Raw genomic sequence first — 13,393 nt, 5'->3', positions numbered from 1 at the left:
ATTTAAACTAAAATGAGGCACATCTATGTATATTACGTTGACCCTTTGGTTAAATATCCTGTGTTTTTTGAAGATACAGTACCTCATAGAGTTGGAAAGAATGATGGCACAAAAAGCCACCACTAGCTGACGACTGATCCCTCAGCAGGGCCGTTCTGCATTTGGTTACGAATTGCCTGCAGTTGTAGTCCTTGAGATGGTACAGCTATGATGTGTACTTCACATGCTAGGAATTACAAACTGCAAATTCTACCTCTCCTCAGCTAAATGGAGAGCTGCTTCCCAATGATACCGTTTATTGTGCAGCTGCGTGTGCTGTCATTGCTGAGAGATCATGTAGTGTCATCTCTCTGTCCCTACAGCTATACTCCCTGAGACTGCACAGCTGGGACACATACATAAGATGATGAGAATTACAAGCAGGGGGTTCTACTGATCCAGCTAAAAAGCCAGTAACTGAGCTTACTGTACACTATGCATGCTGCTGGGCATATTCAATGACAAATGCACACAAAAACATAAACTAACAGAAAATCTATAGTGTGCAGTATTTTTCTTCATAGTTCATGAAGGCAGCTGCATATTCAGGCCACGTCCACACTACTACATTTTTGTTTAAAATGAAGACATCCATTTTCTATCTATCTTCTACTTTACATCTCTATATTCACTTTTTGTCCACACTACCCTGGTATTTTTAGGCTCCCAAAAATTGAGATTTGCATAAATGCTCCTCAGTGCCCATAGTTCTGAAAGCGCCAGCTCAGAGTTTCAGAATGGATGGGTGAAAATGCAGAGTTTGGAAAACACAGGCTCTAATCACAGTGTGATCAGATCATGCTTACTATGTCTCATTCCCTGCTTGGTCACCAAACACAAAAGAAAATGATATTCCAACATAGAAGACATAGAGGAGTTACTTTCCATGACGCTTGCTGAGTTGTTTACCAGTATGCATTTAAATTGCATTTTGTTAAATTTGATTATTACCTACATACACAAAAAAGGGGAATAATTGACTGTTTGATAACGTTTTGCAATAAATCCTGTGACTAGTGGTTTTGCCATACTTCAAAGAGAACACCTTCCATTCCTGTTTCAGCTGATGCACATATGTCCAGTGTAGGTGATTGGCTATGTCATATGTGTTTACTTTACAGTCATTTTAGTGTGGACATAGAATTTTTTTAATTTAAAAAAAATAATTCTTAAATGAAAGCGTAGTAGTAGGGTGGATTAAAACTAAGCCATTTCAAAGCTAGTTTCCTTCTTTCATAAGTGAAAAAGTGTAAATCACTAGATTAAAATCAATTGAAATTCATCTGAAAAAATATTAGTGATTTTATGTTCTCATTCATATCTACAGAATTGCCATAACTCAGTCTCTGTAACTTGTTTAGAACTGAACATTTAAAAAATAAAAGTGAAACTAAATGCAGTAATTTTCATACTGACTTAAGAAAAAAATACAAAATTTTTAGAAAAAAATGTAACATTTTAACAAAATAAAAAGTGAGAACATAAAGGAACATTTTGGCCTCACCAAGGATACCATTCAGTGGCACAAATGAGATTCTTCACACCATTTTATACTATCTTCTTCACACCAAGTTATACTATCATCATCATCATCATCATTTCATGTTATATGGATACTTTTTAACAGCAGGAACTGGCAAACCTGTCAGGATTGGTAGTAAGAATAATTGTGTCTAATAAAGAAAAATAAATCAATAGGAACCTGCAGAAGACTAAAATGAGGGTTGAAGCCCATGTTTAAAGAAGACAGTAATTCAAAATGCAAAGTAAAACTGCAGTGGCTGGAAGTGAAGAAAGTGAAAATCCTTGAGTTGCTTACAACAAACAGACGACCTCTAAGATTGCTGTTTCCCTATTAACTTTTCTAAGAACATGTTTGTAGTACTAGGGTGTTGTACCGTGTTAGCCGTTATGAATGTAGTGAGAAGTTAAGCAAAATGACACCTTTTATTGGCTAACTTAAAAGATTACAATATGCAAGCTTTCAACGCAACTCAGACCCCTTCTTCAGGCAAGATGTTATCCTGAAGAAGGGGCCTGAGTTCCCTCGAAAGCTTGCATATTGTGATCTTTTTAGTTAGCCAATAAAAGGTATCATTTTGCCTGACTTCTCACTAAGAACATGTTGCAAAATGAAATATAAACTTTTTGTTCCAACACAATACACAAAGATAATGATATAGCTGATGGAACTGGTTCAATAAAGTAATAACTTGGGCCAGTGAATATTTTAAAAACATTTGGTTTTTGAAATGTTAATTTATATTATTTTATGACTATTTTCACTCATTTTGGGAGGACCTCAGTGAAGAACACTATTTGACCAACAAATTAAAATTAATAAACTAGTACATTTTAATGCCAGGCTGTGAGACTTTGAAATCTGAATGTTGTTGTTCTCTGAATACTTTTATAAGGCAGCACATAATAAATTATTTGTTTTCCTTAATTTAATATTGCTGTCCATATTAACTGGAATATAAAATGTTAGTTATCTATGTGAAATTAGAACTGCAAGAAATGAGCAAATTTAAGCATTTTATAAAGATCAAATGTCAAAACAACTGAATATCAGCTGCATTATTATTTTAAGTATTTTCACCGAACACCAAACTTAAAAAATCCTCTGAAATCACTCAAATTACTGCAACCTTCTGTGCTAGACTGTGCATTGATACGGTATTATTCAAACGACTTTCCATGGCAGCAGTCATCTCATCGATTCAGCATCTCTTCTGTTTCTTCACCCCTGGCTGTTGCTGTTATACTTGAATGCATTGTCCATGTTCCTGATAGAGACTCTTACTACTTTATTTGGGAGCCTAACAACATCTTGTCTTCTCAGTCTGTGCTAGGTGCAGAGGGGCTTTCACTGGCATTTCGTCACATCATTAGCTCTCTGCTATGGTACTGCTCCCATCACACCTGTGAGGACTTGCTTCATGAGGTCATCATCTGCGTTGGATACTTTACAGTCAACCACCCTGACAACCAGGTAATTTTATTACAGGCAGAGCCGTGTCATTTAGCAGTAGGCTATCGAAAACTCTATAATGCTGTCTCAAAGGAAGTTTCAGAAAACAGAAATGCAAACATGAACAGGGTTTAGATATATCTTCAAAGCTGTTTTCAATTATAATTTTCTAATCCTTTTTTCTTTTTTGGAAAGAGTACAGGGTTTTTAAATGCAATTGTGTAGGTGTAGTTTTTCTTTTTTAATGACAATAAAGAGATTTATGGCGGTTCCTTTGGTATAGGTATACTCTTGGTGGCCTGTGAAGACATACTAATTAAAGGGAACCAGCACCGCAAGGTTTTGTTTAAGGATATACAAAGGCAACAAAAGGTCCCTCTTAAATTTTTTAAATGCCTTGGCACCCTTGCTCCAGTCCAATATTGTTTTGCCTGCTATGTGTCTCAAAGTGATCTTTTGTTTCCAGTTGGCCAAGCAGCTTGTATTGCAGTTGTTGTAAGGTAGCAGAGCTTGAATACTTGCTCGTATGAGAGACGGATTACTCTGCTGGGCACTGGATATTGCATAACTGGCTTCCATGCATGCTCTGTCAGGCTGGCAGCAGTTCACAGTCTGCCACAGTTGGCTATGCTTTAGTTAAGTGTATCAACTCCCATAATGCCAGAGTTAGTCCAGTTAAACAAAATTTGTAATAAGAATAATGGCCTCATACATGCTAAATCCATTCAGCAATTTACGGGCACATTACAGATTCTAATTAAATTTTGGTCATCTTAATTAAAGAATCTGCTTGCTTTTTATGACAGTTCACTTCCCTTTCACCACTCCCATCCAATTTAATTATTCTGATGTACATAATTAGCATGTGCTGGCAATTGTTCATTGCATTTGCATATTATATTGGATAATTGAATGAGGGTGATTAAATTAGTAAGGTGACAGATGAATCAGCTTTGTTCATACATAGAAGTTAGCTGAATGGCCATGTTGGGAATAGCTGCTTTTGCATATTCATTTCATCCAAGATCATTTTGTTAATTTAAAAAGTCTGTTGCAGTAAAGTCTTTAACTTCTGATCCTAGACACACAAAGCAATTCACTATGTTACTTCATTCTTGGCCCCTTTTCAGCTGGATATATTAAGATTCCTTACAGTACCAAAGAAGAACATAAAGGGAAATAAAATACATGTCCGGAAGAGCAGACCATGACACAGTTGTTTAAATCCTTTTGATGTGCTGTATTGCTCATTTTAATTTTTTAACGGTGAAATATTATGTTGTTAGCTACTGTCTCAAGCAACCTGTTTTTCTGCATACATTGCCTATAAAAATTATTCATCTGCTTGGACGTTTTCACATTTTATTATTAAGCAATGTCAAATCACAGTGGATTTAATTTGCCTTTTCTGACATTAATCAACAGAAAAAGACTCTTTAATGACAAAGTTAAAATAGATCTCAACAAAGTGATCTACATTATTTACAAGAATAAAACATAAAATAATTGAGTGCATAAGTCAGTATTGGCTGTTCCTTTGTCAGCCAAAAGGACGTGGGGTCCATATGCACAGCTTTACAGATCTGCTATAAAATGAACTCAAGAAAAATAAAATGAAAAGTTGGGGCACCAGGAGGTGACCCTATTTCACCTCCAGTTTGAGTGATTGAAAATGAGAAAAAGGAAGGATATGTCAAGTATGATGTTTGTGAAGTTTCTGCTTTCTGGAGACTTTTGTCTTTGTTGAGACCTTGGTCCAGAATGACGAGGACTCCCTAGGTTTAGACAAGGAGGCAGAAGCAGACGGATTAGAGCAACTGTTGTCCCAGGCAGAAGTGATATCATTGGCCCTCAGGATAGTTCTCCTTCATTCTAAAGCAAATGGAAACTGAGTTAGTGTCGGTTTTACACTCAAATCCTTCGCCATTGTATCGGTCAAACCCATGCCCATGGGACACGCTGTACATTTGCAAGATGACATGGGACACTGCAATTTTTTTCCCATTTTTCTTTTTAAAACTGCTCACATTTTTTCAGGTTGCATGGAGATTCTGAGTAAACAGGCCTTTTCATGTCCAGCCACAAATTTTCAATTGGATTGAGATCTGGACTCTGATTTTTTCACTGTTTGACTCCTCCAGGGCATCATTGTTGCTGTTTTTAAGCCATTCCAATGAAGCTTTGGCTTTATGCTTGGGATTGTTATTTGCTGGAAAACAAATCTTCTCCCAAATCACACATTTCTTTTAGTCTGCATCAGGTTTTCCATCCAGATTTCCCTGTATTTTGGTACAGTCATTTTCTCCTCTACTCACAACCATTCCAGGGCCTGCTACAGAAAATCATCCTCACAGTACAGTATGTTGCTTTCCCCACCATGCTTCATGGTGTGAGTGGTGAGTTTTTAATAACGAGCATTGTTTGGCTTATGCCAAAAATGGCATTTAGTGTGGTGAACAAATGCCTTCTGGAAAACTCTGTATTAAAGTCTTTCTCTGTTGTTCAATGTCAAAAAAGGCAAGTTAAATCCACTGTGATTCAATGTTGTATAATGAAAAATATGAAAGTGTTTAAGAAACTGAACATTTCATAGACACTGTATCAATTTAAAAATACTTGTGGTACCATCAACTAACAAGGCAATTCCAAAACCTGCCTTCTTCTCAGAGCAAGTTTTTAGTAATGAAGACATGTGGCATCATCAAAGTGTGGTTCACATAGCTACACTGATCTTACAGATAAGAAAAAAAGTTAAAAGAAAAGCAAAGTTGACATAAAGTATGTTTTCTTTTACTGGGTGTGTTGTATGGTTTACTTATTTACTGTTAGTGCATTATAATTATAAATATGTTTAAGTACTGTAAGTTTATGAAGAACTCGGTGAAGAATAATTTTAATTGAATATACGAATTTCTGAAAGAGTGTGTAATGAAGGAACTGTTTGAAATCCCATTGCCATACATTGTTTTCTATGTGCAAGGGCTGGAAAGATTGTTTACTTAAATTTCAGTTCCCTTTTAAAAGAATTAGTTGTCTTAATTATTTTACCTCTTTCCTTTGCTTTGCACATAATATTTCATTTTCTTGTTTAATTTAACCGTCATCAGTTTATGTAAGTGATTATTTTTAAATATTAGATTTTTGTTTTTTGGTGTATCACAGCTAGTCATTTTAACAAAATGAGTTAAGTGCTCAGTTTAATGAGCACTTTACAAATGCATTTACAAATGTACAGTATAAACAAGCAAAATGGCTCCATGTATTTGAGTTTTGCTCTTGTAAAAGAAATGAAAAGGATCAAATTCATTAAAATATTATTAACTATTCATCCCATGCAGTGCCTTCCATTGGAGGTAGGCAAAAATAGATTGAATTACAATTTTAGTAAGCCTGAAAGAAAGACACCATTTGAAACTGAAGCAGTAAAAATGTTGATGTTAGTGTTTTTATGTCATTTGACCACACCAAAATGGTCTTAACTTGGAATACTCACCTAAAATATTTTAATATCAGAGTTTCTAGCATTTTAGAAATTGTTGTATTGTTTTGAATGTGTAGCAATTTATGTTACTAAAATGATTGCTGTCACATGCAGGGATAATCCAAGTAATCATTTGTGTGTATGAGTAAACTCTTGATGCATATATTTTTACTAAATCATAGTATACTGAGGAAATTCCTAAGATCTGAAAAATTGCAAATATTATCCAATTATATAAAATGGGTGATCTGGCAGATCCTAGCAACTATACACCAGCAAGCTTAACATGCATCACAAGTAAATTAATGGAAGGAATTATTAAGGAAATGACTGAGCAGCACTTGGCAAGAACAGGAGTTTAACTGAACAGTCAGCATGGCTTCAGGAGAGAGAGATCATCTTTTACTGACATTATGGAATTCTATGAGGAAGCAACAAAAGAATATGATCAAAGAGCATATTAATATTATTTATCTTGATTTTCAGGAAGTATGTGATAAGGTGCCACATGAGAGGTTGGGCATTAAACTAAAGTGTTCAGGGTGTTGTATGTAGATGGATGCAGAATTGGCTCAGACACAGGAAGCAGAGGGTTATAGTGTGTGGAACTTTATCAGAATTGGCTGATGTTAAGAGTGATATCCTTCAGGGTTCAGTGCTAGGGCTGCTGATATTTTTAATACAGATAAATGATTTCAATTTGGAAAATAAATAACAAGGTGATTGAGTTTGCAGATGATACCAAATCTAAGTGAATTGGCAGAAAATTCAGAATCTTTTGAATCATTATACAGAGATTTGGACAAGCATGTAGGTTTGGGCAGATTTCTTGCAGGTGAAATTTAATGTAATTAAATGAAAGGTATTAAAGATATGAATTAAATATGTTAAATGTGAATACACAGTGGGAACTGTGAAAATTGAAAATACTGGTTATGAGAAAGATTTAGGAGTCATCATGGATTGTAAGCTATCAACTTACAGACAGTACTCAGAAGCCATTACAAAAACTAACGGAATGTTATGTTATATAGCACACTGTGTGGAGTCCAAGGAGGTTATGTTTAATCTTTTCAAAGCACTGGTGAGGCCTCATCTGGACTACTCTGTGCAGTTTTGGTCTCTAGGCTACAAAAAAGACATAGCAGCACTATAAAAAGTCCAGAGAAGAGTGACTAGGCTGATTCCAGGACTGCAAGGGATGGGTTATGAGGAAACTTTAAAAGAGCTGAGCCTTTTCAGTTTAAGCAAAAGAAGCTTAAGAGGAGACAGGATTGAACTGCCATCATATGTCATACGTGTGAATGTTTTTAATACATTGGATAGAACTATACATAGTTTAAATGCATGTGTCCTTGGGAGTTTTTCAAGTCCAGTGGTTTTGCCTCCTCCTTCTGTGCTATGGTCCATTGCTATATATTCTTTCTTCATTATTCCATCCATTCCAAAGATGTTTTAAAATATCTTTCTTGTGCCTAACCTGACCTTGGATACACAGTTGCTCCCCATGTGTCAAATTAAATTAGCTCACATGGAACTCTATTTGGACATAAACACCCACAAGACATCTTTGCCTCCGGCACATTAAATACCTGGTCTAATATAGCAAAAATACCAATCCTCCCTATGGATAAGAGTGACTGAACAGAGAACAGATCCCACAGAAGAAAACATACATCTCACCAATGAGGTTATAAATGGAAACACCCCCCATGCAAAATGGAATCAAATGGATTACAGGCTTATATTAAGGCAATGACCCAATTAATGACAGCCAAGCAATTCAACTTTCCTATGTGATAAAACATTCCGCATTGCCTCAAAGAGAGTTTTATTCAATTGAATTTCAACAGAATATCATTGTTGCTCACAGAACATAGAGAACAAATGCAAGGGATCTTGTAAGCAAGCATGATTTTATATATACAGTGTGTATGTATATGTATATGTGTGTGTATGTATATGTATATGTATGTATATGTATATGTGGGTCGGAGAGGGTGCTAGACAGTTGTGTTTGGGGTTACAAAGTCGGCGATTGTTCAAGTAAAACTTTTGTGACACTTTATTATGTCAGTCGCTACAGTATAAAAAACAAAGATAGTAAAGATCTCATTAGCGCAAACAAAAGGTGATTTATCATCAGAGCCAGGTGTAATTGAAAAACTAGCAGGACAAAGCAAGGTCGTCCCACAACAGTTAAAGCAACGACAAGTTTAATTTCAAAGAATACACAATTCGGTCAGGTGTATATTTATAATGAAGGAGAAGCGATGCAAATTTTAACAGGCGACAAGTAAGGTGATGTATACAGTATATTCCACGAATAACATTAGACACCAAAGGAGATCGTGATAAGCCATTCGTATTAAAATGTTTACAGTTTACCGTGAGAATAGCTTTTGCTATGACAATTAGCAAATCAAAGGGACAACCATTAGAAAACGTTGGATTATTTATTAGAGAAACAGAAACAATATTCACTCACGGGCGATTATATGTTGCTTGGTCACAATGTATCTCCAAAAATGGATTCAAAACTCAATGCAATCTTGAAGAAAAGGTAATTCCATATATTGTTTTTAATAAACCTTTAAAGTAAAAAGTGCAACTAATGAAACTGAAACAATTCCAAAGAAAAAAAAAAAGCTTTTAAAATTATATATCCGATTAACCAAACAGCGGTACGGTGGTGCAGTGGGTAATGCTGCTGCCTCGCAGTTAGGAGACCTGGGTTCGCTTCCCTGGTCCTCCCTGTGTGGAGTGTGCATGTTCTCCCCGTGTCTTTCTGGCTTTCCTCCAGGTGCTTCTTCCCACAGTCCAAAAACATGCAGGTTGGGTGGAATGACGATTCTAAATTGTCCCTAGTGTGTGCTGTGTGTGTGTGTGCGCGAGCCCTGCGATTGGCTAGCTCCCTGCCCGGGGTTTGTTTCCTGCCTGCCCTGTGTTGGCTGGGATTGGCTCCAGTAGACCCCAGTGACCCTGTAGTTAGGATATAGCAGGTTGGATGATGGATGGATGGATTAACCAAACACAGGGGTTGGCGAACGAAGCGAGCAGGGGGCAGAGCCCCCTAGTATATATACACTTACAAATATAGTAACTTTAAACTGCAGAACATCAGTGAAATGAAGAATACAATGCATTTTATTACTACATGCATTACAAAATACATTCAAACAGATCATGCACTGCAGACATTAACAATGAATATGCCAAGGTCTACATTGATTATTTAAATTTCAACTGATCTTTGATGAATAAAACAGCTAGTGCTACAAACATGGACATGGTACATAAAAATAAACAGCTGTCTGATAGCAGTTTTATTACATGGAATGAAACTAAGATGCAAATACATTAAACAGAAATCCCTGCCACACGAATGAGCATTAAATTAAATTGCTGTGATGGCAATGTTTCAATAACAATGCACACACATGGACCTGTTTGCAGCCTACACACTTCCCTTTCTGTTCAAAGGCACTAGACTAACACACACACACACACTCTGTATATATATTTATTTATAACAGAGCGAGAGAGAGAGCAGTACAGTAAAACAACAACAACATTTATTTATATAACATATTTCCATACAAAAAATATAGCTCAAAGTGCTTTACATAATGAAGAAAAGAAAAAGAAAAGACAAAGTAAGAAATTAAAATAAGACAGCATTAATTAACATAGAATAAGAGTAAGGTCTGATGGCCAGGGAGGACAGAAAAAACAAAAAAAACTCCAGACAGCTGGAGACAAAAATAAAATCTGCAGGGGTTCCAGGCCACAAGACCGCCCAGTCCCCTCTGGGCATTCTACCGAACATAAATGAAATAGTCCTCTTTGTATTTAGGGTTCTCACGGAAGGACTTGATGATGATGGTCATGCAGACTTCTGGCTTTTAATCTATCAATGTTGGAACATCACGGTGCTTCGAGTAGATGGTGGTGGTGCAGGCCGTCACCACAAAGAAACCGGAAAAAGAAACAGAAGAGAGAGTAGGGGTTAGTACGGATTTTAGAGCCACCATGAATAGTTATTATAATGAATTGAATGTACAGAGTATCAGGATTAAATGAAGGTGAAGTTATCAGAAAGCCATGTTAAAGTTATGTGTTTTCAGCAGTTTTTTATACTGCTCCACTGTATTAGCCTGGAGAATTCCTATTGGCAGGCTATTCCAGATTTTAGGTGCATAACAGCAGAAGGCCGCCTCACCACTTCTTTTAAGTTTTGCTCTTGGAATTCTAAGGAGACACTCATTTGAGGATCTAAGGTTACGATTTGGAATATAAGATGTCAGACATTCCGATATATAAGATGGGGTGAGATTATTTAAGGCTTTATAAACCATAAGCAGAATTTTAAAGTCAATCCTGATTGACACAGGTAACCAGTGTAGTGACTTCAAAACTGGAGAAATGTGCTCGGATTTTCTTTTCCTAGTTACAATTCTAGCAGCTGCATTCTGCACTAGTTGCAAACGATTTATGTCTTTTTTGGGTAGTCCTGAGAGGAGTGCGTTACAGTAATCTAGACGACTGAAAACAAAAGCGTGAACTAATTTCTCAGCATCTTTCAATGATATAAGAGGTCTAACTTTTGCTGTGTTTCTTAAGTGAAAAAATGCTGTCCTAGTGGTCTGATGAATATGCGATTTAAAATTCAGATTACAGTCAACAGCTTTTTACCTCCGTCTTGACTTTTAATCCTAATGCATCAAGTTTATTTCTGATAACCTCATTGTATCCATTATTGCCAATCACTAAAATTTCAGTTTTATTCATCCATTCAGAAATACAAGTAAGACATTGTGTTAGTGAATCAAGAGAATCGGGGTCATCAGGTGCTATTGATAAGTACAGCTGTGTGTCATCAGCATAGCTGTGGTAGCTCACGTTGTGCCCTGAGATAATCTGACCTAACGGAAGCATGTAGATCGAAAAGAGCAACGGACCCAGGATAGAGCCTTGTGGTACACCATATAGGATATCATGTGTCTTTGAGTTGTAATTACCACAACTAACAAAGAATTCCTCCCTGCCAGGTAGGATTCAAACCAATTTAAGACACTGCCAGAGAGGCCCACCCACTGACTAAGGTGATTTCTAAGAATATTGTGATCAATGGTGTCAAATGCGGCATTCAGATCTAGGAGGATGAGAACAGATAAATGGCCTCTGTCTGCATTTACCCACAATTCATTTACTACTTTAACGAGTGCAGTTTCTGTGCTGTGATTTGTTCTAAAACCTGACTGAAATTTATCAAGAATAGCATGTTTATTGAGGTGGTCATTTAACTGCATAAAAGCATCCTTGATGAAAATGAAGGAAATCTGCTCATCAATACTTAACACTTCATAGAATAAGGGAAGAGCAAAAAGACTGGTCAAACTTTTTTTCATATTTGAAACCCACAGAGCTGTCAGTGTTGTAAACACACTAAATAATATTCATGGTGGGCATTCTTTTTCATAACAATAGGAAACCATTTGCCTCAAGTTGACATTGTATCTGCTAAACGGTCACAAATGTTAATTCATGGATTCACACAAGTCATGCTAGATGGCATCCTGGCCCCTAGGATACCCTCCATATACATTGTGAAAATAAACACAGAGAAAATAAGATTATGAGTTTGGGGCCCAGTAGGGAAAGAAAACATCTAATATACATGTAGATATTTTCTTAAAGGAGATGACTTTAAAGCATGTAAGCAAACTGCTGGCAGACATTATGGGATATTACTTCTTGGAATCTTGGAAGCAAATCTTTTGCATCTCTCTCTCTCTCTCTCTCTCTCTCTCTTTCTCTCTCTCTCTCTCTCTCTCTCTCTCTCTCTCTGGCAATCAGACCCTTTCAAGATAACACCCATGAACAAAGTCGAGTGTACACAAGACAAGTGAACTTAACTCGAAGACCAATGTTAAACATGATTAAGACACCACCATATTTAGAAAAAAAAATTAAGACTGGTCAGTTAATTCAAATGACAGACTATTATTTTATATCATTATTCAACGCTTTCAACAGTCAACAAGTACATTTTGCATATGTTCCCTCTAATTCTCTGTTAATCCTATTCAGAATTGTTAGGGCTAGAGCCTCTCCTGGCTGTACCGGGATTAATATGAGAAAAAACCCTGAAGAACATATAAACTCTCGGGACAATAACATGAAAAAGAAAACAAGATCAGCCATTTGAAAATGAAAATTAATACATGCTGGAAAGATTGCACATTCCCATTAGCAAAAAAAATCAATATTTCCTAACACTTAAAGATTTTAAAATATAGACAACAGTAAAGTAAATTTTGTATGTGACTGGGCGTCTAGTCTCTTCTTCAAGGCTTATCACCCCCAGTGCCATCTTTAGAAGCTGTAGTTCAGTATATAGGTGCCTTTGCTCAGACAAATTCTCTCTACTTGCCTCTCACTTTCCCCTCTTGAATTTCAGACAGTACAGCTCTGAGAGCAGCAGCAGAACCACCACACTCTCATTCAATTCCTCCTTGATAGGCTTTTTAAATATCTGGTAACAGGAATTGTTTCAGTCTTATACAGATTCAAAAAATCTAGATTAGTCTCTATGATGTGATCTCCAGAGGATGTTTCCAAGCTTTAGACAAAAGTTCCCAAATTCTGTTTTGGAAGGCCACAGTGGCTGCAGGTTTTTGTTTTAGTCAATTTGTTTAATTAGAAGTCAATCTGTGCTAATAACAGAACTTGATGTTTTCATAATGGCCTGGTAGTGTTTTCAGTTTCCCAAGTCACGCCATTCTTCAGTTGTATAATTTCATTCTACGCAAGCATCCTAAGCTTTGTGTGTAATATAAATTTGCATATTATAAAAATGTACTTAGATAATCCCTTACATTACTCCTAAAGTAACT

The 13,393-nt window shown here is 36.4% G+C and overlaps 2 protein-coding genes across 2 annotated transcripts in view; one reads left to right on the top strand and one right to left on the bottom strand.

The window, feature by feature from the left end:
- LOC127526109 (uncharacterized) overlaps positions 1-11,799 on the bottom strand; it is a 416,670-nt gene extending 404,871 nt beyond the window's left edge. Inside the window, exon 1 of the mRNA XM_051920346.1 lies at positions 11,190-11,799. Within this exon, the coding sequence (XP_051776306.1) occupies positions 11,190-11,432 (243 nt within the window). The 5' untranslated portion in view covers positions 11,433-11,799. The remainder of the gene's footprint in view (positions 1-11,189) is intronic.
- The window catches only part of scaper (S-phase cyclin A-associated protein in the ER), a 720,649-nt gene that overhangs the window by 668,262 nt on the left and 38,994 nt on the right, over positions 1-13,393 (top strand). Inside the window, 1 exon segment of the mRNA XM_051920308.1 lies at positions 2,885-3,034. Coding sequence (XP_051776268.1) covers positions 2,885-3,034 — 150 coding nt within the window.

This window comes from Erpetoichthys calabaricus, chromosome 17 (genome assembly GCF_900747795.2).
Source record: "Erpetoichthys calabaricus chromosome 17, fErpCal1.3, whole genome shotgun sequence".
Taxonomy (NCBI): domain Eukaryota; kingdom Metazoa; phylum Chordata; class Cladistia; order Polypteriformes; family Polypteridae; genus Erpetoichthys; species Erpetoichthys calabaricus.
This window is presented reverse-complemented; position numbering and strand designations above follow the sequence as displayed.